Source organism: Mustela nigripes, chromosome 1 (genome assembly GCF_022355385.1).
Source record: "Mustela nigripes isolate SB6536 chromosome 1, MUSNIG.SB6536, whole genome shotgun sequence".
Taxonomy (NCBI): domain Eukaryota; kingdom Metazoa; phylum Chordata; class Mammalia; order Carnivora; family Mustelidae; genus Mustela; species Mustela nigripes.
The window spans coordinates 150,315,632-150,343,501 of NC_081557.1; the positions used below are offsets into that span (position 1 = coordinate 150,315,632).

General features: G+C 36.1%; 1 protein-coding gene across 12 annotated transcripts in view; it reads right to left on the reverse strand.

Moving 5' to 3' along the window:
• MAPK10 (mitogen-activated protein kinase 10) overlaps positions 1-27,870 on the reverse strand; it is a 593,666-nt gene that overhangs the window by 5,895 nt on the left and 559,901 nt on the right. For all 12 annotated transcript variants that reach the window (XM_059375288.1, XM_059375259.1, XM_059375269.1 and 9 more), the window contains 2 exons: positions 13,476-13,539; positions 11,660-11,737 (listed from right to left, as the gene is read on the reverse strand). In XM_059375288.1, coding sequence (XP_059231271.1) covers positions 11,660-11,737; positions 13,476-13,539 — 142 coding nt within the window. The remainder of the gene's footprint in view (positions 1-11,659; positions 11,738-13,475; positions 13,540-27,870) is intronic.

Here is a 27,870-nt window from a genome sequence, read left to right on the forward strand (position 1 = left end):
CAGGTCTGTGAATCACCAGGTTTACACACTTCACAGCACTCACCAAAGCACATACCCTCCCCAATGTCCATAATCCCACCCCCTTCTCCCAAACCCCCTCCCTCCCAGCAACCCTCAGTTTGTTTTGTGAGATTAAGAGTCACTTATGTTTTGTCTCCCTCCCAATCCCATCTTCTTCATCATATATTTTTTTAAAGATTTTACTTATTTATTTGAAAGACAGAGATCACAAGTAGGCAGAGAGGCAGGCAGAGAGAGAGGGGGAAGCAGGCTCCCTGCTGAGTGGAGAGCCTGATGTGGGGCTCGAACCCAGAACCCTGGGATCACGACTTGAGCCGAAGGCAGAGGCTTTAACCCTCTGAGCCACCCAGGCGCCCCTAAATCCAATTTTTTTCCTTAATATAAAATATATTCCTACAGCTTAAATGTTGCAGGGAAAAATATTCTTACTGGTATTTTTCAGTCTTATGACCATCATGACCATTGTTCATACATGGACCCCTAATTCTGTTTATTAATTTCATTTCCTTGTTTTCTAGAAAAAAATCATCATATATATATTTTTTTATATTTTTTATTTTTTATAAACATATATTTTTATCCCCAGGGGTACAGGTCTGTGAATCACCAGGTTTACACACTTCACAGCACTCACCAAAACACATACCCTCCCCAATGTCCACAATACCACCCCCTTCTCCCAAACCCCCTCTCCCCAACAACCCTCAGTTTGTTTTGTGAGATTAAGGTTCAGAGAACACCCCTCAAAATCAATAAGAATAGGCCCACACCCCGTCACCTAATAGTAAAATTTACAAGTCTCAGATACAATAGAGCACACTTTTTGATTGTGTGTTTACTTTCTAGTAGGATTGCTTACCTAGTGATCTACAAACAAAAGTTTTGAATTATCAAATTAATTTGAAAAACTATTTTATTTATGTGCCCTGTGGGAATATAAAGATTTTGAAACTCTGAGAAGAAACTTGCTCAGGGTAATCACTCAGTAATACTTGTTGAGTTATGTCTTTGAGAACTACAAAGGACAGGTAAGCCAGAGGCATTATAAAGATCTATGAAGTGGAGAGGTTAAAATAGTTTCTTTGCTCTTTGGGTAGACATCTCTTCCCTATGAAAATGTGACAAAATGTGGAGAGGACCCATAAACATAAGCTAAGCAAAATCATATGTATTTCATAAGTATTTTAAACTTTTATTTGTTAATTATAAACATATTTATATAAATTATGGGGAATCTGAAAGAATAAAAAAAGACAATTGGCACTGATCCTCAAATACATAATAACTACTAAACTTTGGGTATATGTCTCTCTAGTGTTTTTTTTTTTTTAAGATTTTATTTATTTATTTGACAGAGAGAGATCACAAGTAGGCAGAGAGGCAGGCAGAGAGAGAGGAGGAAGCAGGCTCCCTGCTGAGCAGAGAGCCCGATGTGGGACTCGATCCCAGGACTCTGAGATCATGACCTGAGCCGAAGGCAGCGGCTTAACCCACTGAGCCACCCAGGCGCCCCTCTCTAGTGTTTTTGCTATGAAGTTTTTCTAATTGTGGTCGTTTAGTATATATTATTTTGTATCCTGTTATTTTATATACAAAAGAACTTATGCATTTTTCATGTTCCTTAAGCTAAAGTATGTAGTTCTTTAAACTAAAAATAGTTTAATATCTCCTAATCTTAAATGTCTCTAGACTATGAAAGCTCTTGTTATCATCTTCCTATAAATAGTCTTATTATCAGAATAATGTGTTATGTAAAGGTTCCCTGGCTTCAGTTTATTCCAACTTTACCTAATTGTATCCTTTATAGATATGGTGCAAAGCTAGTTCATTTCTTTTCCTGACATATACTAGTAAATTTCATATACTGGGAGACAACCTTTGACTTCCTTACATAGCCCAAGTGTCCAGGTCTGTCCTTCACTCCATAATTTGGATTAAATTATATTGATACCAAAATCCTATATGTTTTCATAAATTTTGGTCAGTAATAATTTAGCATCACTATGATTGACTGCTCAAAATCTTCAATTTTCCACATCCTTATTAAAGGGTAGAGATTAAAACTAGACACAAGTCTCAAACAATTGTGGGCTGACAGAATGCGATGGTTTTGCTCATACATCCATTCATCTCTTGGATGACATATCCCCATACTATGTAGGACTTTAAAATTATGATACTGGCATAAAATATTTTTAAAAAAATGAGGGGCACCTGGATGGCTCAGTGGGTTAAAGCCTCTGCCTTTGGCTCAGGTCATGATCTCAGGGTCCTGGGATCAAGCCCTGCATCGCGCTCTTTGCTCAGCAGGAAACCTGTTTCCCCTCTCTCTCTGCCTGCCTCTCTGCCTACTTGTGATCTCTCTCTCTGTCAAATAAATAAATAAAATCTTTAATATTATGATACTGGGATGCCTAGGTGGCTCAGTTGGTTAAGCAACTGCCTTCAGCTCAGGTCATGATCCTGGAGTCCCTGGATCAAGTCCCACGTCAGGCTCTCTGCTCAGCGGGGCATCTGCTTCTCCCTCTGACCCTACCCACTCTTGTGCTCTCTCTCTCATCCTCTCTCTCTCAAATAAATAAAATCTTTTAAAAAATTAAAAAATAAAATTATGATACTATCATTTAGATTTAGTTTTTATTTAAAATATGAAATATTGCCTATATATCTTTTTGTAACAGCTTTATTGAGATGTAATTCACAAATTTAATTTGTATAATTCATTCACTTTTAGGATATTCACAAAGTTGTGCAACCATTATCACAATCAATTTTGTGAGATTTTCATCACCCCAACAGCACTCTATTTCTTACTTATCCACCAGCCATAGACAACGACTAACGCACTTTGTCTATAAAGCTGCCTGTTCTGGACTTACTTTAGAAACGGAATCGTACATGATCTTTTGTGACTGGCTTCTTTCACATAGCACATTGTTTACAAGGTTCATTCATGCTGTAGCATGTAGTAATACTTTATCCCTTTTTAGTCCTGAATAATGTTCCACTGTATTGGGTATCCCCCTTTTGTTTACCTATTTACTAGTTGATGGGCATTTGACAGACATTTAAGATGTTCTTATTTTTGGCTTTTATGAATAATGTTGTTATGAACTTTCATGTACAAGTTTTTCTTTCTCTTGGTTAAATACCTAAAGAGTGGAGTCGGCAGATCGCAGTTTAACATTTGAGGAATAAAGTGACTACACCGGTTTACATTCCCACCAGTTTTCTCTTACCCTCTCTGGAACTCCTCATCATCTCTTTTATTGTGGCCATCCTCGAGTATGGTAAATGGTATTTCATTGTGGTTTTATTTGTATTTGCCTAATGGCTAATGATGTTGGGTATCTTTTCATGTGCTTTTTGGCCATTGCAAAAATGTCAATTCAGATCCTATTGCCATTTTTAATTGTGTTATTTTATTCTTATTATTGAATTGCAAGAGTTCTTTATGTATTCAGGACACAAGTTTCTTATTACACAAGATTTTCAAATGTTTTCCTCCTATCCTATGGATTGTCTTTTCACTTTCTTGATGGTGTCTTTTGAAGCACACATATTTTTAATTTTGATGAAGTTGAATTTACCTATTTTTTTCCTTTTGCCATTGTGCATTTAGTGTCATATCTAAGAAATCATTTCCTAAGTCAAGATCATGAAAATTTACTCCTATGTTTTCTTGTAAGAGTTTTAAAATTTTAGCTTTTACACTTCACTCTATGATCCATTTTTAATCCATTCTTATGTACCAAATGAAGTAGGAGTTCATCTTCATTCTTTTGCATGTGAATATCTAGATGTCCTAGTACCATTCATTGAAAGACAATTCTTTGCATGGGGCTGTCTTGAAATCCTTGCAACAAATCAATAGACCATAAATATAAGGGACTCTCAATTTTATTTTTATATGTATACGTATAGACAAATAACACACTGTTGTAAGCATTGCAGCTTTGTGGTAGATTTTGAAATCAGGAAGTGTGAATCCTCTAAATTTGTGGAGTTTTTTTTCAATATTGTTTTGGTTATTCTGTATCCCCTGTATTTCCATGTGAATTTTAAGAACAGACTGTCAATTTCAGCAAAGAAAAAGGCAGCTGTGACTGATGGATATTGTGTTCAATCTGTAGATCAATTTGGAGAGTATTGTCATCATAACAACATTAAATCTAATCAGTGAATGGATGGAATGTCTTTTCATTATTTAGGTCTAATTTCTTTCAACAATGTTCTGTAGTTTTCAGAGTAGAGGGTTTGCACTTTTTTTTGTTAAATTTGTTTGTATTTTATTCTTTTTGATATCATTTTAAATAGAATTTTCTTAATTTAATTTAAATTTTTTCAGTGTTCCAAAATTCATGTATGTACCACATCCCGTGCTCCATCATTGCTAATATACAGAATTACAAGTGACTGAATAAATAGGAAATCTCAGTGTCAATGGATCGGAGACCAAATGGATCAAATGAAGACATATACATCTGATTCAGAGTGTCATAATTAAACTGCTCATGTTAACGAGGAAGATTTTAGTTAGCGTGCTTTATTTAAATTGTGACAAAATCATCAGTTTGAAGTTTTAAAGTAAAGTTCTGGCATAATACAAATCAAAAACTATTTAAAAGTATCTCTACATAATAGTGCTGGTCTTCCCTTGAGCTAAGGTTTTTCTCCTTTTCTGGCTGAAGTTGGTTATGTGGACACGATATGATTGTCACAGTTAAAGTTGAATATTGACTCAAGAGTGAGATAGAAACTAGCTGAGACAAGGCTCTCTTCTAAGAACACAATTTGATTTTTACAAATAAACAGAAACCTACAACAGTGGCATCTAGAAAACTGATACCAAGAACATTGATGACATTTCCCCAGAAAAACAAATTTATATCTATAAATAATACTGAATGAAGGCAGCAAAACTGAAAGTAGTGCTTAATAAACTCTTCCTATGGAAGGGATCATGCTGCAGATTATGCTTATAAACTGCACAGCACTCCCACTGCAGCTATTTTAATAAGCAGCATATTGTCGACACATTTGTGAAACATTCTAGGTGTTATGCCATGTAAGTCATCTCATTATTACACAGAGTTTCACTACATGATTACCTCATATTTGTTTCCCTTGCTGCTTCTTACTTCTTTCATCACACGTCACCATTTCTCCTCTCTTCCTCAATCTCTACTGTCCAGCACAGAATAAGTAACCAGTTTAACAAAGCACTGAGTCTCTTTTGTGTGTACTCCTCTAGATAGGTTTTGTGAGGGAAAGCAAGTTTCTCCCTTCTATGAAAACTAGTGAAACTGCTAACCTATTTTTGGCTGAAGGAAATAATTTTGTTAGCATTGTCTTTCTTCTCCCTCTGTTCACCAGCTGGCTATCTTCTATAAGGAATGGTCCTGCCTTTATTGTATCAATGTTGAAAGCAAATTACAGTTAGTATTCAATTATTCAAAGTTCAGAATCTTTATCAGCTGTATTTCTATGGTTTCAAAAAGACTGTTGTTCCTAATTTTTATAGCACAGATTCATTAAGAAAGATCTTTTCTTCTAATGTTTCCCCTATAAAATTCCCATTACAACTGCCTGTTGTATGAGAGTGGGTCCTCTCTGTGAAGTGCTGCGATGGCGATCACATGTACTGCCAGCAGTGTGCTAGAGCTGAATTCAGTGGCTTCTGGGAGCCAAGTACGAGCACCAGCATCTCTTTCCAACTCTGCCTTCACTGGTGTCACAGCAGCAGCTTGAAATTGGTCACAATAAGAATAATTACACCATGGAAATTAGCAAATGCCATTGATCAGTCCTTTAAAAAAGAAGGCTGTAAAACATCAATCAGTCCCTCACTATTGCATAAAAAACTTTGCTTCTATATGACTTCTTCCATTCCACTATAACAAATACCCTCTTGACTGCAGCCACTCTGGCTTTGTTGGATGGTCCTTTCAGGTCTCTTTTTATGTGGGTAATAAATAAACTTCATAAACCATAAAACCAAGCACAAATAGAAGAATCAAGACATGGACCTTGGCTTCAAATTGCTAATTTACTGCCAAACAGTTTATGAAAATCCCTTAAATTAATGGAACTGACTTGAATTTGATTATAATGTCAACTTACCCAGGATACCCTAGCAGTGATAAATACCCCTTCCTTCTATATATTTTTTTTCAGAGACCAGTAGAGAAATGCATTTTTAAAAATTTGCCATTAATAAAGCATTAAAATTTTTGTCACTTAAAATGTTATTAAAAGTAACTGAAAATAGTAATAGGTTTGCAAATGAGGAACAGTAGCTTACTTTCAACTCTATGTGACAAAAAAAAAAAAAAAGCTTTCGTGAAAAGACATTATGCTAATGAAATTTTCTAAACATATTTCTATACATATTTCTATGTGTAGCCAAAAGATATTCATTATTTCAGGGAAAATGTTCTGTATTTTTTTAAAAGATTTTATTTATTTATTTGCCAGAGAGAAAGAGTGAGAGAAAAAGAGAGAGGGACAGAGCACAAGCAGGGGAGTGACAGAAAGTGAAGCAGTTTCCCCACTGATGAGGGAGACCAAGGCAGGACCTGATCGCAGGACCCCAGGACCATGACCCAGGCTGAAAGCAGATGCTTAACCAGGTCAACTACCCAGGCGTCCCAAAATGTTCAGCTTTTTAAAAGAAAATTATTTTCCTGACCCATTCACATACAAAAAGTACACACAGAGAAATAGAAGAAATATTAAAGTTTTAAAAAATCACTGAGATATATTCCCTTCTTTTTACGCATCATCTTGACTCTCAACTTGTTTGGGGTTAAGATTTTTAAATAAAAAATAGTAATTACTGGACTAGATCATTGACTCTGATTTTTAACAGCACACTGCCATAGCGTATGGAATATGGTGAGTCATGGTGGTGTCGGGTGGTGTTGTCTATTAAAGTCACCTAGAAAATTGTATCTGCCATTTAGAGACTCTGAAAAATCTCTACCCATCCTGATGCTAAGCATCTTTATTTTGGTGAGTCATTGTTATTTATGGGAGGCTTACTTCTTGGGTGGAACAGGGGTAGTGAACAGGCTAAGAAATTTTGGATTAGATGAACTCCTATATTTGTTCTAGCTCTAATATTTTATAACAAATGCTTTAGAAGAAAATTAATTTCTATACTTGGACTACTTTTCCCTTAGCAGTCTTTACAAATCAATTCAGAAAGCAAGCAGCCATGTTATTCTCGGAAATAAATCATTATGCAAGTGAAATCAGATAGCAGAGGGGAGTACAATTATTTATTTAGAAACATATCTGAAGTTTAGATTTATTTCTTATTGATATACAACAATTCCATCAATAAATTTCAAGCCTATATATTGTTCTTCAAATGCACACTTAACTTCCTATTTATATTTTAAAGGTATCACTAAAACATGAATTTGGGTATTAGAACAATTTGTCACTGGAAACTGCTTTAACTTATTCTCTTGCTGTCAGGTTCCTAGTGTTGCCATGACTTAATAATAAGGAAGTCTATGTTGTAATATCACTTCATCCTAGCTCTTTACAAAATAAAATATGATATGCAAACAGTAATGAAGAAAGTTGAATACAATGAAGAATGCAAAAAAGCTGACTTTTCAAATTTTCTTAGTAATTGCTTTTTTTCCAGCACCATCTACTGCATATATCCATACTATGTGTGCATGCATGCACATGCGTACATGTGTGTGCACACACACACACAAACACACACACACACACAGGGGTGTGTCCATAAAAAATCAATACCTGGCTTTCCAGGGAGAAAAAAATTGCCCTGATTTGTAGAGTCAGCCAATTTCCATATCTTAAATCCTGCATGGTGGATACCAAGCTACTAAAACAAGATTAAAAAACTTAGAGTTGGGAGAGATATAAACAACTGGCTCTCAGGAGCTAGTAGTCAGCCCCCGCATAAAGGTGGCCTATGCTTCTACACGATGCATACAATTACATCATACATCATTATATCATGTGATACATAGTATATGTATGATTTCTCAAAATTAAGCCATGAATATTCTCCTTTCAAGTCAGGTAGTGAAACATTGAACCCACATCATTTTAACTACAAATTGGTTAAGCCAGTCAACTATAATTTAGGGCACATGTAAAAGGTAGATATTTCATGACAGTTATGGGTAGTTATAATGGTTAAAAAAAAAAATGGCTCAGGCTTCTCCCTTGTATGTAAGTCCTAAAGGCATATTTTCAGTGGCATATTAATCATTAACACAATAAACAAGACCACAAAAAATTTAGGAATATGCATTTTCCAGAATAAATAAATAACCAAATAACCATCTGAAAGCAAACCTTTATCTGAAGCATGAGCAGGTGCCAAACCAATAACAACAATGCACATACTTGATACTTGACTCATTCTTTGAGAAATATGAAAAGTCCTTTAGGACAGATATGAAAAATATTTTGGGAAATGGTAGTACTTGATAAGAGAACAATTTAGAAGGTGCAGCTTTCTAAAAGGCAGGGGTCCAATAAAGTAAAATATTGGTAATATAGGAACCTACAATAGGTGTAACGTGAAAGGTGGAAAAACTGGGCATATATTAAGAGGGCCATCAGTGTCAGGAAAGGGTTAGTAGGCTTAAACCGTTCACAAGGCAAAGCCACTGGAGTGCACTTATCAGTGGCATTTCCAACTTCTAGTCTTTAAAGATCAACTTAGGTAGAGACTAAAGTCACACAGATTACTTCAGGAAAACTTTAATCATAGTGGTGTTAATGGCAAAGGTTGGTAGTGATTAGATTGAGACATCCAGCAAGCAGAATTTTTAGGATGTAAAAAGTGACTGTCAGAGATCATATAAAGATGGAGTAAAAGGTCAGTCAGGGTTTCAGACTGGGAGGCTGAGAAAATAGAGCTCCCATTAATAAATGGAAAAAATGAAAGAAAAATTTACTCCTGGGTGTGTGTGTGGGGGTGAATCTAAATGGAATGATGTGTTTGATTTTAAATAAATTGAATCTGAATTGGCAACAATTTCATACACCCTGGCCCAATGTTTTAATTATCTAAGACTAGGTTATATTTATCATTAAATAATTTAGTAGAATGGCTTTATTTTCCAGCCCCTCCAGAAATAACAAACTGTTATATAAACTAGTCTTTGGTTTTATTCATCTTAAATGTACTTCTTACAAACTTAAGGATTTACTTGGTCAAGACATTGGCCCCCTATTCAGAGGACACAGTTGTATATGTGATTAACTTTTAGATACTATTCAGAATATCCAACATGTGGGATTAGAAGAAAAATTACTATGCAGCCTTTAAATATCACACTTGAGCCTTTTGTAAAATGCCCACCTAAGGGCCATTTGACTGTTTTGTGAAACATAACTTTGTTTGACTTAATATACATAATTGATTAGAAGTTTTACAGCAATGTAAACCTATAAAAAACTAATAAACTATCATTTTTTTCTGCCTCATAGAAAAAATAACCACAAAGATAGGTTTCATTGTCCTGTAGGACATTTGTGATTTTTGTTTTAATTTGGTGATCTTATCTCAGTAATCTTTTTCTCACAGACCACATAAATCCTAATTACTCATATCTTCATTAAACTACCTTTGCCAACTGGCCATTTCCCTCATTGATGAGTTAAAGGAAATTTCGACATGTACTCACTTTCTTTTTGTATAAGAATTATGGTTTTAATGATTAAAGACTTACGCCTTGACTATATACAAACTGCATTCCCTTATCAATATTTAGAAGTTTCTTTGCATGACAGACCACACATCCCATCCCTTTAATGAATAATTAATCTCACTTGTACCATCCTCAGTCTCTTTTTGCCTTCCCTGAACTGTACGGTTGGCATAAAATGAGGCATGAGAATAGGATTTTTGTGGAAGTGTTGTGAAAGTACTGAAAAGAAAATTGTGGATTTTATGTCATCACAGATGAACTGTTGTGGAGACCCGGTTGGGGCTGAGGGAAAAAGGAAGAGGAAACAAGCAGAAGTTGTGATGTCCTGAAGTGGGTGGTATGATCCCAAGCTGTCTGAAAAAAGGAAGGAAGATGAATAAATAATACCTTGAATTAAAATAAATAGAAGAGACCTTGCAAAAAAAATTGGTCTAGTCCTAACCTGAGCTCCTACTTCACCTTCACTGGATCTTGTATTTTGACTTTTTTTTTTTTTTTTTTGGTATTTTGACTGCTTAATGATCAGAGAAAAACATGTTCTGGTCATTATGGAAATGCTTAAAACAAGGAGCCTTTCTGCCTTAGCAGGTGGTGTCTTGAGTCTGTTAGATTTGGTCTTTGGGCTCCCTAATCAGCAACAGACAGAGCATACAGATAAGTCTGGCATGACTTCTACAGACCTGTATAAATCTGGATGAGGAATGAATGAGCAGGGCGGGCAGACAACCCCAGGGATTGCCTTTACTTTCTTTGAGGGACGGAAAGACTTGTAATAGAATTGGGCTTGATTCAAATGCAAAAAACATGTCATAACTGAATTGTATCTGTTTGGGCATTATAGTGATTTGGGTGCAAACCAGCTATTCAAAGAGTAGTATCAGTATGAAGAATTGATTAATTCATCCTACATTTTTTTCCTGGAACAATTTAAAGGGCACGAGGAAAATTTTTTTATCAAAGGTAGGGCACCAAATCCAATTTCCTCTAAACAACTAATCATTTGCAGTCTTACATTCTTGCCAGCATGAGTTGAGTGTAGTTTAAAGCTAGAGATAAGCTATCACACTTTCTAAAACTCTTTATATATATATATATTTTTTACATTTAGAACATAGGTCTTAGGAAAAATATATTAGCATTGGTGGTAAGTAAATTATCTCAGGTAATCTTAAAGCACATTATTAGGATCAGCAAAATATGTACAATTTATATACAAATGTGTGTTTGACTCTGTAGATGGCAAACTGAGAGATTTTCCATGCTGACTTTAATCAGAACCCGTACTAGCAGATGCTTTAAGTACTGTCATATCAGCCTTGCGAAGAGTTGCAACACTGGAGTGACTGAGGAAAGAGGTTTTGGCTGGAGAGATTCCTGACCTCTACACTGATGTGGTAGAGCATATGATGGCTGTGTTTTGATGAGAAGCAGTTATCCTTTAACAAGCTCACGTTAACATTTCTTCAAGATACACCTTATCTTAAAATAATTCTGAAAGAACTCTTGTGCTAGTCATCATAATCAGAATTAGAATGAATGCCACACTAAATATCAAAAGGAATGGAATGAAAATCACTAGAGAGGACTCATGGGCTGCTCAGTGGGTTAAGCATCTGCCTTCAGCTCAGGTCATGATCCCAGGGTCCTGGTATCCAGACTGCAGTGGGCTCCTTGCTCAGCAGGGAGCCTGCTTCTCCCTCTGCCTGCTGCTCTCCCTGCTTGTGCTCTCGCTGTCCCTGACAAATAAATAAAATCTTTAAAAAAAAAAAAAAAAGGAAAGTCACAGGACAGAAATAATCATGAGATATTAGTTCACATGCTCTATTAGCAATGTTATTGGCTGCGATTCCTCCTCAAGGCCAAAAAAACAAAACAAAACAAAACAAATGCAAGTACTGCTTTATCAGTTATTCACTGAGAGTGAGTACCTGAAGGAGATGGTTGTCCTTTTACAACACCGTTTTTAGTCTTTTCTTCTGAATTCATTACTTCTTTGTAGATAAGTTCTGTAAGAAACAAATATCAGTGTCATAAAAAACAAATTTCTTTTTAATATGCAGTGTAAATTTACTAGTTGATGAGAAATAATAACATTTTGATGTGACTGAGTAAACCACATCACATGCAAATCAATTGCAAATCACATTGCAAATCAATTGGGATTCTTTTACTCTTCTAATATCACAGAACCCAGCAAAACTAAGTGCTCAATAAAGCATTTGACCAAACAAATGTGTGAAGAATACACATTTTACTTGGTTCTGAATTCTTTGGGGAATTTCTAGTGCCATCTAACTTTATCTCTTAAGAACTTTATTTAATGGCTCAGTTTTGAGCTACCGTATTTCTTCTATATTCACTCCCTAAGACATACACCCTCCTGACTTTAAACTACTGCTTCCCAATAATTTTCCAACTCTTTCTTCGTTTTTCATTTTTTGCTTGTCTCAAATCTTCGGTTTCTAAAACCAAACTTGGTTAAACCCAAAGTCATAACAATTATTGCATTTATTCCCAAACTGGCAACCATATCTAGTTTTTTCTTTGCTAGAGTTAAACATGTATATCTTCTTTCTTTTAATTTTCCCCTTTTAACTAAAACTCAGGGCTACTTACTCTTGCTTGGCAACAGGTTGCAACTTATATAATCATTGTCTTTACAAGTATTTGTTTTTCCAGTTTCCAATTTAGTCCATGTTCATCCTCAAGTAATATTTATATCCTAGTAGCTACTTACACACAAACCCTTAAGAGTAACTTCTGGTCCTTATTAGATCAAATCAAGTCTTTTCTGTCTATCATTTAGCAATTTAATTTACTTTGGTACACTATTTATGTGAATACATACAAATAGAATATATTCATTTTTCCATATTCTCCAACAGAACCCCTTGACTAGAGAAATCTCTTTGCTATCATTATAAAATTTTTTGACCATTTCTACCCTTTGTCTTCCCCATATGTCCCTAGTATTTTCCTGTTTTTCCTCCCCAACTTATAGTGATTAATTCCTTCAAAGCAGCTAAAATATTTCTTTTCTTCAGATATTCCATTTATGTTCCTCCTCATTTTAACCTAATGGTTTGTTATGATCTGCATTTAGTTTTTCATATTTATTCTACTCTGTAGTTATTTATATTAGTTTAACAACTCTTCATAGTTTCCTGTTTATTTCATCCTGCATGTAATCTTGACCATGTTATGTGCTTGGGAGAATTCTGGTGAAAAAAAATGAACTAATGTGTTTATTCATTATTTTCTTACTTTGAAGGATAAATAAACCATTTAAATATATATTTTTTTCTATTTAAATTTTCAAGTCCTATAAATGAAGTAAATGAATTCATATATTAACTCTCTTATCTTATATATTAACTATCTTATATTTTCTAATGTCTAAAGCTATCTTAGACATAATTTTGTTTATTTTATGTGATAATTTTATGTATGAACATGGAATGTGTCATTCTGAAATTTTGAATTGAAGCTTGCCCTTCACCATGACAAATACTTTGACAATTGGTACTATTTTAAAATGTGTTAGTAATTAATTCCTTTCATTCTTGAGTAAATGCAATATTGTTATTAGTATGAAAAGACAGATAAAGTTTTGAGAGCTTTCAAATTGGTATAAGGATAGTGATTATGAAATAATCTGTTACTAAATTGCTTTAAAGGGAGATGCCTCAAAGACGATTTCTGGGCTTCAACAAAGCAAAATGTATATTTAAGTGGTAGAGTCACCTTTCCATTCTTCAATGGTGTGTTCTCTTTCATCCAATTGTTTGTCATAAATCTGAGGTGGAGGCTGCAGAATAAAAACAAACAATAAACTTTGTGTGATAACTCAAATATAACCAAACTCTTCCAGCATGTGGGACTCCCTTGCTATTCATTGATTTGGGGGATGATCACATAAATTATGGGTAATTGCAGTAGTGCAGAAGTTAAAATTTCCCCACAGACTTATGAAGGGTTCATTTATATGCTGATATATATTACTGACCAAATACATGCTTATATTTACTGCAGCAGAATTCAAACTGAGAGCTCAGCTCCCAAACCTGATTCAAAACCCAAGTCTAAGCAACTAACAGCTAGTCTTTAAAAAGCAAACAAGGTATTTGCTTACAAAGACTCAGAAGCTATTTCCCCCATTTACTTCCTAGATAACAGAACCCTACCAAAACTATTCCCCACTAATAAGGTTTTGTTCCACTTTTGGACCCTCCTGAAGAAGAGTCTTTGACTCCTCTCAACAGACCACAGTACAAGTTCTTAGTATAAAGACAGATTTAGATACAATCTACCTTTTTTTTGGTGAAGCATCATAAAAATACCATTATTTTATATTTAAATGATATTTTCCCCCTCAGACTGAAGACTCTGCTAGTTGTCTACTGAAGTGGATCACCGTAAACCCCTGAAGGCCACTTGGGAGACATGAAATCACAAGGCCTTCAGTCTGACTTAGGGAGTCAGCATTCCTCTGCTATAAAGAGTTCGGAGATGGAAAAGTAGAGATTTTTCACCAATCCAGGTACCTTCCAGGAAGGAGAGTCTCAGATAGATTCCCTGACTTCTTCTACCTGATGAAGAGGAATAGATCTCCTGATAGAGGAGATCTATCATGATGACCTAAGGTAGGTCTACTTAAGACCAAGTGACAGGGAAAGAAAAAAATAATCTCTTGGAAAATACATCACCATAAAGTAGATAGAGAAGGGGCTGAGGAGCTCCACTGGCTAGCAAAGGATTGAATGAAAGAAGAGCTGCCAATTTCTGGTGCCACAGGACAGGGCACCCTACAGTTCATCCTGTCTTACACTCCAAAAGCAAAAATTGTTGTAATAAACTAAAAGAATTACTCAGTAGAGTGACTTGGGCCTCTGAGGACATGCATCCCTCAGAAACGACTATCATAGGAAGGCTTAGGACAAGACGTTCAGAGATAGGTCCTGCCTTCGGTTGGAGGTTGTTGGCCATCAGCAGCACCTTACTACTAAAGTATGCCTTCTTTACTACATTTAGAACCTCTGGTAACCTGAATCAGGACAAACATATTCATTCTATCCCTGATGTGCTGGGCAGCCTCACATATTACGGAGGTAATTGGGTATGAAAACAGAAAACTTTTCCCAGTTGGGGTGGGGCAACTTAGCACAACACTGAATTTTTTGAGAAATAACTACTGATGCGGCCAGACACATTCCTTTAACACCTGGAATTGCTGCTGAGGCAAAAGGCTTTAAACCAGCTACTGTGATTCACACGTGGCTGGGTGAGTAGTCTTTACTGAAAGAACTAAGCAAAATGAGACCCCTCCCTACCCCATGACGCTAGTGAGAACACAGAAACACTGACTACATAAAGAGGAGGGGACTGGGAGATGAGACACTGTCTTTAGGACCTGACTAAGGCAGAAGCTTCTAATCCAAACTATAAAGGATTCCCAAATTAAAGGAATATTATGATGTAATGAGTAAATCAATTTAAAAAACGTGGGTTTTGTTGTTGTTGTTTGTTTTGTTTTGTTTTAATTTGTGAAACTGTCATCTAAGTAGGCTAATACAAAGCCAAATTCTGTTATGTAAAGACACTTTGCCAAGGGCATGTTTCCTGCTTTGCCTTCTTGAACATGTGTATTGTCGTGTGGAAGTCCCCTGCCAGACACAGCATGCATAAGCTCTCAGATGTCCCCAGAGCTCTATGCCTTGTTGGTGCCTCTTTCTTTTTTTTTTTTTTTTTTTTTTAATTTTTTATTTTTTATAAACATATATTTTTATCCCCAGGGGTACAGGTCTGTGAATCACCAGGTTTACAATAGAACTGCCCTATGACCCAGCAATTGCACTATTGGGTATTTACCCTAAAGATACAAATGTAGTGATCCAAAGGGACACATGCACCCGAATGTTTATAGCAGCAATGTCCACAATAGCCAAACTATGGAAAGAACCTAGATGTCCATCAACAGGTGCCTCTTTCTTATTCTAACGATAGACTCAGCTCGGGATCCTATGTGGTTTACTTCTCCATGGGGTGGATTTTTCCATTCAAGTTTCAAAATTGAACATGGCTCAGAGTACAGTTTCTGCCAAAGTGCATAAATGCCATTTTCTCTTTGCAACAAAACTATTTTGAGAGAGGCTTTCCTTGGATCTTCATCTTACAGCTGTTGGTAATGCATAAGCATGAAGTCATAGAATCTAGCCACAAACAAACTACAGAGAAAAAGTACTGAGCCCAAGAATTTTCCTTTCAAAATACCAATAGGGCTGTAAGACATACTTGCTTTATAGGTTGCCTGCAAGAGCTACATGTTCAGAGTTCTGTTTTGTTTTATTTTGTTTTAAGGAAGGGATGTAATCACCTGCAGTGGAAGGGTACATTCACATATAGATGCCTCCACATAATAACATAAAAGAGGAATCGACCAATAATTTAAAGAAAGTAATGTCCTATTCAAACATACATATATATGCGCTTGGATAGTGATCATTAGATGCAATTGCCCATAATACTTCCTTCTAAAGAGAAGCTGGTGTTTTGTTGCTCGGTTGTTCCCTCCCCCTCTCCTTATTAAACAGGAAGGATTCTCTTTGCCCAAGTAACAATCTAAATAAAAAAGAAATGAGGAGTGGGGATAAGGGAAGTGCTCCAGAGAATATTTTAGGAGAATTTTGTAGATTAGAATAATTTGAGATGTGAGAAAATTAAGGATAAAATGAAATTAAGGATAATATATGGAATGTTATTAGAGATTGTGACTTGCACGGTTTTTTTTTTTTTTAAGATTTTATTTACTTATTTGACAGACAGAGATGACAAATAGGCAGAGAAGCAGGCAGAGAGAGAGGGGGGAAGCAGGCTCCCTGCTGAGCAGAGAGCCTGATGTGGGGCTTGATCTCAGGACCCTGAGATCATGACCTAAGCTGAAGGCAGAGGCTTAGCCATGAATTCCAATGGATTACATAAACAATAACTTAATATAGATGTGTTTTATATTGATGTTATTACATACACATGCACAAATCATTTCAATTAAATGAGACAACATATGAACAGATATATATTCACAATGAGTTATTAGGATCAACGTATTCATTTATTACATTCATTCATTCAGTTAAGGGCTTGGAACCTAATGTGTCCCAGACTATTTTAGAAATTGAAACTTCAAGACTGAATAATATGGCTGTTGACCTCAAGAAGCTCACAATTTAGTGGGGTAAGACTTATATAAAACAGAAAATTAATACACAATATGATAAAAAATATATGCATATATATATGGGAATAGAGGAGAGAAATCCTAACAAAATGCCAGGAAAACCTTTTGCTTCTTGAAGTAGATTACATCTGTACTAGTTCATGAGCAAAGGATGTGTGAGATGTTGTCAAAAAGAAAGGAGAAGAAGAAAAAGATGACTCCAGGCCAAGGGCACAGTACCTAGAAAACTTAGCAGTGGTGGTAGTAGATGCACGTTCCTTTCTACAGGTACACACACATGCAGAGAGAACTGGAATCAATTCTACGATAGCAACATATAACATATGTGGTCAGAAGTGCCAAGAGATAAGAGCTGTGCCTAGAGAAGATGGGTCAGACCAAGACTATGTCAAGGATGCTCTTGGGTACCACGATACGGAGCAAAGACTTCTTCCTGAAGGGGAGGAGAAGTCACTGAAGAATTTAAGAGAATGGCATGAACAAATCTATGGCTGGACTGAAGAAAGACACCACAGAAACCAAAGAGAAGGGTTAGAGACCTAATGCATGATCTAGAAGATAAAAGGTCTGACCAGGGCAGGGAAGGTAAAGATGGATAGAAAGTACAGATTTAAGAATAATTAATAAATGATAACAAACCAAATTGGTAGAATTTTATTTTTTATCTAATGTAGACACCATTAGATAAAGAAGAATGATTCCCATATTTCTAAGTCAAGTAACTGGACAATGATGGTGTTTATGGAGCCATCTAAAGAAACAGAGAACGTTAAAAGGAAAATGAGATTGGTAGAAAGATAAGCCAAGTGCTATGTGGGCAGAGATGTTTATTTAAGAATTAAATAGATGATCTGAGATCACAGGAATGCTGTTGGCTAGAGATATATAGATTTGAGACTTTCAGCAAATCATGACAGTGCCTGAGGTCACCCATAGAGTGAATGCAGGTAGGAAGAGTAAAGGTCCAAAATGGACCCCTGTGACACGAAGGTTTAAAGGGTGACTAGAGGAAGGGAAGTAAGCTAAGATGGAGAAGGAGGATGAGAAGCAGAAGAAGGAGAAGAAAGGAAACAAGGAACATTTAAAGAAATACATGGATAATGAAAACATTGCAATGCTATAGCAGTCAAGTGATCAGAGAGTTTCAGAAAGAGGAAGTGATTCTCTATTTCTTGTAAACGAAACAAATGAAGATCTTGGCTTCTAAGGCACCAGAAGGGCATAATACAAAGCATGATTTTGAGCCCCATAAAGGTTTTCAAACCTCAAAACTGTCACCACACCCAGAAAGATCCAGACAGATCCTTGATGGAAGACTTCAGTATCAGATAGCACCTAGAAAAAGTGGAACAATATAAAAGAAATGTCTTCAAAACCAATATGGATATTGTATATAAATTTTCAAAAAAGGAACTGCAGAACACATTGTCTCACACACACACACACACACACATGAACGCACACACGCACGCACTCACATGCACACAAAGACGGTTATAATGCTCTCAAATCTACTTTCCCAACTATCTTTGAGAGTTTAATAAACCAAGAACACTGTTCTCTATCTAATTAGGGGAAGAAGACACTTTTTTTTCTCTGAGAAGATGCTATGTGCTAGGCTTTTTATATATGCCCTTTTAAATAATTGTTAGATCAGAAAACAAAGATTCAAAAGAATTCCTTTAAAAATATCTTGAAGTCATATCACTAATTGACAATGGAATTTTTAAATTAAAACCCAGTTTAAAGAACAGTTCAGAACAAATGGTAATAGAGACTAACTTAAAATAAGGGATAATGCATCTATGTTTAAAGTAATCATGTTCCTAAAACAAGAAATAGAAACACAAGCCAATAGGGTGACAGCATGTCTCAGTTCGTGCTTGTTGTCCTTATAGTTACTAACAGATCTCAGGCCCTTCACTGTCACAAGTGTTTGGAGAATAATTATGTGAGCACCCCTCGTAGCAATGTTATGACATGGCTTATCGATGATCACAGGTATACAGTAATTAGAGGATGCAATAAATAACAAAATTGTAACATTTTCTATTACTGGATTCTCAACAATGGCAGCTGTACACCCTTTCTTGCTCTAAGACATCATGTCAGCATTTTCCTTTCTTTTTCTTCAGTTTTAAAAATGTAAAACTTATTTATAAAGTATGGCTTTTTCCAGAAAGCATGTAAAAGAGTACAGTAAAATTGGGATTGAGCAATATGGATTCTGTTGGCATTCTTTCAAGCTCTTGCCTTCAGGCATGATTTCTTGCTGAAGAGATCTCTTTCATCAGTATTATTCAAATTCCTAATTGATTCCCCCAAGGTACAATTTGCTCTCTTGTGACTTCATTTTATGTCATATATTTAAGTAATACTTAATTAAGTAAAATGTGTAAATTTATTCTTTCCTTAGTCTTCAAAATAACCCTGTCTTCAACAGCATCACAGAATGTTAGTGATGGAAGAAAGTTTAGAGACTATCAAGTGCCACCCTTATGCAAATTGCAAAGGAGAATATAAAAACAGCCCAGGTGATTTGTCCATAGTCATAAAGTTAATTGGTGGCAGAGTTAGGAATAAAATGCATTATCTCTTACGGGAAAAGATGGGATGGGGGAATTCTTCTGGGTTGCAGAAATGTTAAGTTGAATAATTCAACACTTAACAAAAAGATTTTCATTAGTGACAAATTTGAGCCTGCCACTCTGACTTCTGTTCCAATTTTCTGTCAGTCTACACAAGTAGCTAGACCTGGCAAATATCATCAAGCAGTCAACACTTGCATCCTGATTGTTTTAGTCAAAATATCTTAGACAACATCAAGACCTCTATACATGTGAATCTTAAAAGAGATGAGAACCAGATATGAGAAATCTAAGTCATGCAGTGTTGTTTTTTCTATCCATTTTTGAGCTCTGATTTAACATCGTTTCTGGATCAGTCATGTTCAGAACCATATGACAATCATCACGTTAGTGTTTGTTTTCTGCATCTGTTGTCCTGATTAGGCATACAATATGGTTTTGTTCCACTTTTTCTGTGTTCTGCTGTCTTGTTGAAAATGCCTCATTTGAAGGTTTTAAATAGCATTTTTTTTCAATGTGTTCATTCTCTATTAATTCGGCAGCTGGATCAAGAACTTGATATTATTTCCTACGGAAATTTGCTTTGTCTTTTCATATTGACTTTTGCAGCTTGGGGAATGTGAAAAGATGCAGGATTCATCGTAATGCTTCAAACAAGAAGGGTAGATTTTGGTATAAAATTAAATCAGAAAATCCATTTAAAGAAATGTGCAAAATTTTATATTTCCTTGAATCTATACGTATAGAATAACTTTTCTAAATGTATTTTAAATTGTTGATGAATAGAAATTCTTAATATTTTAAGCTCCTGAGTGGAAAATAAATATTTAGATGGAGTAATTTTTATGTTGCACTAAATATGTACCTTTTTACAACCTTTTGACCAATGACACTGTTTAGTATATTTTATTTTTTCTAAAACTTTATATCCCTGTAGCACCAAGAACAGTTCATTATCCACAGCAAAGCTCAATAGTTGCTTAACAACAATCTTACCAACAATCTTCCAAATTAATAGAAGCATAACAGCAATATGCACAATTATCAAAAGAGCTGACTAAAAATTACATTGATTCTCTATGTAACTTTAGTATGCAGTAACAAATGACTTGGTTTCCAATTACCAAAAATTTCAGTACCTTCTAAAAGTAGACAAATGATCATTTGCAATGCACTATTGATTGGTTTTTTAAAACTTTCTCAGGCAAGTTTTAGGAACTATGTGCTCTTGAATGGAAATTAAACAATCCAATACTAAGAATGAAGTAAATGTCCTTTAAAAGTCTGATGACTTGAGAGTACTCCACAGTGGGGGATAAAAGGCTAATAAAATCTGTCTCTGAACACTAATGTGATTAATTTTCCTTTCCTAAGTTGCCTTACATTTGGTCCCTAAGCAGAGCCTGAGAAGAAGGGCTCCCAGGGGTATCCTGTAAGAGCAGAAAGGAAGACAGGTAGGCAGGCATGAATGGCATAGCAGAGTGACCTTAACAAGAACTACTCAGGTACAGAAGTCAGTCTGTGCTGTGTCAGAGTAAGTGTGAGGTAAGAAAGAAGACTTGTGAGATGGAATCACTCCTTTAAGAAGTGTTTTGTGGGAGGGGCGCCTGGGTGGCTCAGTGGGTTAAGCCGCTGCTTTCGGCTCGGGTCATGATCCCAGGGTCCTGGGATCGAGCCCCACATTGGGCTCTCTGCTCAGCAGGGAGCCTGCTTCCTTCTCTCTCTCTCTCTGCCTGCCTCTCTGCCTGCTTCTGATCTCTCTCTGTCAAATAAATAAATAAAATCTTTAAAAAAAAAAAAAAAGAAGTGTTTTGTGGGAGGTGGTAAAGAACTGATAAGGTCTGACAATTCGGTTATAAGGGGGCCAAACAATGAGTATAAGATGACTCCCATGGATCTGGTTTAGTCTTCTGGGTGGAAAGTAGTGCCATGGATTGAAAGGTGTGATGAGGGGGAAGAGAAGGTGGTAGTTTTGTGTTAATGGTGGATACAACCATCTAAAAATTTGACATGTTATTTTGAGATGCCATTTTTAATGACTGTGGTATTAGAGCTGTAGATCCGGAATGCAGAATGACTTTATGGGAAAATGCCTAGATTTGAGAGTCATTTGTGGTAATTAAAATGAAGGCTGTGGTCAAAGATAAGATTCCCTAAGAAATTAGGTCTGTAGGAGACCTACAGGAGACCTCCTGGGATTCACAATTCTAAGAGAAGAAAAGACAACTCAAACAGCAATGGAGACCGGAGAACAAGAGTGGTGTCACCACAGAAGGCAAGGGGTAAACATGTCAGGAAGGATAATGTTGTCGACTTATTCAAATAGCAAAGATGTATGATAGTTTTCTTTGGAGATGGCACGTAGGGAGCCACTGGTGACTTAGAGAAGACAGATTCAAGGCTCGGGAAGAGAACTACAGTAATTGTGAGTAAACAAAGGCTAATTTCTTACAGAAACTTGGCAATAAAGGAAGCTGCTTCCATTGCTAATGGTACCTTCCACTTACAAAGGTGTAGTAAAAAAGAATTGCCTTTGTTCTTTAAAATGAAGGCAGGTAATTATACAATTATACAATTGTATAATTATTAGTGGAAACTGACAAATTAACAGAGAGAGAAGAGATCCACATGCAGAAAAGAAAAACCATACACAAAAATGTACTGCATCCCGAGTTTTTCTGGACTTTGTGTACCCAGGTCTTTCATAGCATGATCACTGTAGCCTCCCCGAGGTCTTCATTCTGGTACCAGTCATATTTTCATATATTATCTCATTTAGTCCTTATAACAACCCTCCTTTTCTAGGCATACAGCTAAAGCACGAGGAGATTAAAGAGGCAGTGTTTAAACCCACATCCATATGAATACAAAATCCATGTTCTTCACAACCAACTATAGCTTATAATATAGTTCCTGCTAATCCAATCCGTGGAACTAAATATACTTAAAAGTTTTATTAGTCAACAAAGCCACCAAGAACAGTAAGAGAAAGAGTGAATAATGCTCTCTCCAGCTGGAGAAACCCTCAAAATGCTATTAATTAATATTACAGACACAAATTTCCAAAACCACTCCATCACCGCGTCAGTATGTGCACTGTATTGTGATGCTGCCACCTTGTGGTTGGAAAAGAAGCAACTATTAAGCAAAAGGCGCTATTTGCTTTTTTTTTTAATTTATTTTTTATTATGTTCAGTTAGCCACTGTATAGTACATCATTAGTTTTTGATGTAGTGTTCAATGATTCATTAGTTATCATTAGTTTTTGATGTAGTGTTCAATGATTCATTAGTTACATATAACATCCAGTGCTCATCACAGCATGTCTCCTTCTCAATACCCATCACCCTGTTACCCCCTCCCCCACCCCTCTCCTCTGAAACCCTCAGATTGTTTGTTGTGCTTTCACCCACGAGTTCTCAACTATGGTTGCACACTGAAGCCATCTCTGACCTTTTAAAATGCTGATGCCTGAACTGCATCCCCAGAGATTTTCATTTAATTGGTCTGGAATGAGATCTAGGCATCCATGTAGTTGAAAGCTCCCCAGGTAATTCTCATGTGCAACCAAGACCAGACCTCTATTCTAACTATTTATATAGTATTCAAAGCAAGTTTTGTCATTTGCTTAAGTATGTTTCATTTGTATAGATGCAAGAAAAAATACGACAGAGAAACTGTGATTTTCTCTCCGTCTTCAATGATACTTATTTCTTAGTAGAATAAAACGATTTGTGGACAGAAAACATTATATGCTTTGGTTTTAAAGAAGAGGGATAGAGAGACTTATGTGTTGCAATTAAAGTGAACATAAGATTCATATCTCATAATCAAATTTAGTCTTTGGCCAAAGTGACCAAGAAGAATCTCTGAGCCTCTTGAATAAGCCACAGATTTCTTGATAGGAACAATGAAAAGAGTAAGGGATTCAGAGCACCGTTGACTTTGACACTAGTAAGATGAGTGACCTTGGGCAAGTCATTTCATTTGCTATCACTCTTAATTATCTGGGAAGAGTTTCATAATCTGCTTTATTCAGGAGGAAGAAATTCTGAATATATAACAAATATCCTTCCAGGTAATTTGGCAAATTTCTTTTGAGGACTTCTATGTGCAAAGCACTGTATTATAATTTGTTATACACGAAAAGCACTAGAGTTGTCTGGAGACATCACACACTAAGTGACCAGAGGAATCTTTGAAAGTTAACAATGTAAATTTTAATTATAATGTGAACTAAGTATAACTAGAAAAGTTTAATTAAATAATGCTCTAGTGGCTTACAAGAAAGTTAAATTTAGATTTCTCTATTTTTCATTCTGTTCTGTAGCTTTCTCAGACGTTAGGTTGCAAATTTATTAGCTTTATGCCATCAAAAAAATTAATCATGTCTTGAAAATGGAAATTCTCTTTACAATTCCCTGGAAATTAAATTTTTCAATGGTTCTTTAATCAAAAAGGCTGAGTGATTGCACTACTAATCACCCAGTGTCCAACTCATAAATCCTTCTTTTTCATTCATTCAAGTATTTACTAACCAACTACTACATGCTATAATTCATTCTTGAATTCTACCACCCTAAACCCCAAATCTAAGCATTTACAATTCATGTTGGTTTTAGCATCTGAACATCTCTTTAATCTTTTACCTACATCTACTCTCAGGCTACCATCAATTCTAACCTATGTTACTACAGGCTTATGCGCCCCCCCCCCCCCCCCCCCCCCCCCCTCTACCCCCCTTCTCCCCATCCTGACCCCCCCCCCCCCCCCCCAGTCTTCCTTTTTTCTACTCCAGTCTCATTTTGCAAACAGACAGGCTCAAATCTCATAATGCTATTTGTCTGCTTGCTGGTTTTGAATGACTTTCCTTCATGCTCAGGAGAGAGTACATGTTCACAACATTTAGTCACTCCTTCCTTGCCTTGTTCCTGCCCAGTGGGCCAAATCACTTCTCACTTTTCTTCATGGAGTCACCCCCAAATGTTTGCAGTTCTCCCAAACCTCTTCTAACCCTGGGATTTTTGCATAGCCCTTTTGTCTGCCTGTCTTTTTTACTTGGATATTTCTTGCTTTACCCTTCATGGTTCTATTTAGATATTAGTCCTTCCAGGAGCCTTCTCTAACCCACACTGCTAAGTTGAACTTTTTTCTACGTGCATCAGTTAACTTAAAGTTTGGACAACTTATCACTCAACATTTACTCATTTTACTTATCACTAGACTGGGGGCAAGGTTTTCAGGACAAAAATTCTATCTTTGTTTTTCGGAGTCTAACACTGTACAAAGTACATAATAGGCATTTGATGATGCTTATTTGATAACATTTGAGCAAAGATTTGAATGAAGTAATAGAGAAAGCCATATAGATATCTGGAGGAAAAATAGTCAAGGCAGAAGAATCTGCAATGCAAAGACCCTGATGGGGGAGCTTGCTTGGCATGGTTAATGAACAGCAAGGAGGCAGGACACTGGAGCAGAGTGGAAAGGCAGGAGTACAGAAAATGAAACCAGAAAGTAGTTGTGGGGAGGGGTGCCTGGATGACTTCATCAGTGAAGTGCCCAACTCTTGGTTTCCACTCAGGTTAAGACCTTGCTGTCATGGAATCACAATACAAAACACCTTTCTTACTGTGGGTTATGATAACTACATCTGGAACAACACTGAATTCCAGCCTTGTAAGCCATTACAATTACGTTGAATTTTGTTATAAATAGGATGAGAATCCAATGGGGAGTATTAGTAGAGTAATTATGTAAACTGTTTCACATTTTGAAAGGAAAACCCTGGCCATTTGGAGAACAGACTACCAGGGACACAAGAGGACTAGAAGACAAGTTGAGGACTATAACATAGTCTAGGGCAGAGATAATGTTTGCGTAGACCAACAGATGAGGGGTGGTCCAAGTCAGGAAATATTTAGAAGGTAAGTTCAGTAAGATTGATTGAGGATAATCATCATTTTCTTGGGTTTTCTTGAGACTTAAATTACTTTGGGTATGAGATAGGGTTTTATAAACACTAGAAAAGTGGTCAGTACAGTATAGTTGAATTAAACTCAAATTAAACGTATTGGTCATTCATACAATATGTGCCAGCCATTGCTCTCATCACTATTTTTTACACCGAATTTCTGCTCCCAAGGACATTTAGACTAGTGGAGTTGGGAGAGACAGACCTAAATGTGGATCATTTCAGCATAATGTGTGATATGATAATGGCACATGAAAGGTTATAAAGGTTATAAAGGAAAAATATGTTAACTAAAGATTTCGAGAAGCAGGGGCTCCTGGGTGGCTCAGTGGATTAAAGCCTCTGCCTTCAGCTCAGGTCATGATCCCAGGGTCCAGCGAGCCTGCTTCTCCCCTCTCACTCTGCCTGCCTCTCAGCCTACTTGTGATCTCTCTCTGTCAAATAAGTAAATAAAATCTTAAAAAAAAAAAAAAAGGCTTATGATAATGCTGACTTTAAAAAAAAAAAGATTTCGAGAAGCAAAAGTTTATTTTTATACATACTTTTTTAAAAAAGATTTCATTTATTTATTTGACAGAGAGAGAGAGAGAACAAGCAAAGGGAGTGGTAGACAGAGGGAGAGGGAAAAGTAGGCTTCCCGCAGAGCAGGGAGCTAGATGCCAGCCTCGATCCTAGGACCTGGGGATCATGACCTGAGCTGAAGGGTCATGTTTAACAGATGTTTAACAGATGAGTTCACGCAGGTGCCCCAAGAAACAAAAGTTTTTATTGTAAGGCTTTCCACAAGCAAAGGCCACATTAGCTCAGTGATATGTTATAAGGCAAAAATGAGCTTTAAGAAGCTAGAAAAACATTCTGGGTGAAAAATCAATACACTGTATACAAATATTTCTACGTTAGCCTATAATTAAGGCCACAAGTCATTTGTACCTCTGCCCTATACTCACAAAACAGAAGCAAATGAACAGGGGGGAAAATCTTTAGCATCTCTATATTAGTAACAGGACTCAGTAACAATCCACCCTAGGGACATTAACCAGAGAAAACCATACTCCTCAAGTTAGCATAAACAAGCAGTCCTCAGATGCAAATCCACAGTGAATATAGATATATAATTACAGAATTAGAAATTATATTAAGAAAAATGGGTTTTCGTATCCTTTACTCTTATTATAGAAATACTATTGTATTTTAACTTAAATTGTAATATTTTTTCAATTGCAAAGTACTTTTATTAATTTAAAAATATATAATTTTTATACAATTTTTTCCTCCCCTACATTGATTTCTCTGAAAAATCTTGGACATGACATAAATATTCAGGATTAATAAAATTTTTCAATGAAGTATAAAGAGTTATACTAACCTAATAAGTACTGTCTCTTCTCTCTATATGGATTCAGTATGTCTGGAACATTATATAAGAAAACAGTCATGTGTTCTTTTTATACACAAAGTGTTTATCAAAAAAGTGGCAAATATTTTAAATTCATTTCTATCCTATATGTTTTCAGTATGTACATTATTAAAAGACCTTGTATATGATGAAAAATAGAGCTTTTTAAAAGATATTGGTGACATAATGAAATGAGCACTGGCTTGGAACCTTGGTTTTTAGCTTTGTGACTGTGTAAAAGTCACTCTAAAATTCTGTAAAATAGGAATAATGGTATCCAGAGGTAGTGGTAGTGCTTCTTTTCACTGGGGTAATGTAGACTAGAAACATGGGTGGGGAGGTTAAAAAAAAAATAGTCAATATAAATTGATTAAAAACACTTCATTAATTCAATAAATTATTCCAAAAACATACAGTGGCTAAAAACTTCATGTAGTGACTTAGATGATCCCAGTGGATGAGACAAAAAAGCAGCCATCCTCAAGCTGCTCCTAAAGCAATAATATCGAAGGTATGTGTGATGAGGACAAAGTGTTCTAAAGTAGGGGGTGACTGGGTAGGAAACAGAATGATCTGAGGGTGAGGAATTATTTCCAGTTAATTATTTGACCACAAGAATTTGATATACCCCACACATCCCATCAAAAGTCATTATCTTAGTGAGTGCTGATGAACTGATGGCCATAATGAATTGAAGACTGTTTCTCAGGTATGTTGTGGGAGACAAAATATTGAGAATCGCTCAAGTTTCTTCTTCTTCTTTTTTTTTTTTAAAGATTTTATTTATTTATTTGACAGAGAGAGATCACAAGTAGGCAGAGAGGCAGGCATAGAGAGAGAGAGGAGGAAGCAAGCTCCCTGCTGAGCAGAGAGACCGATGCGGGACTCGATCCCAGGACCCTGAGATCATGACCTGAGCCGAAGGCAGCGGCTTAACCCACTGAGCT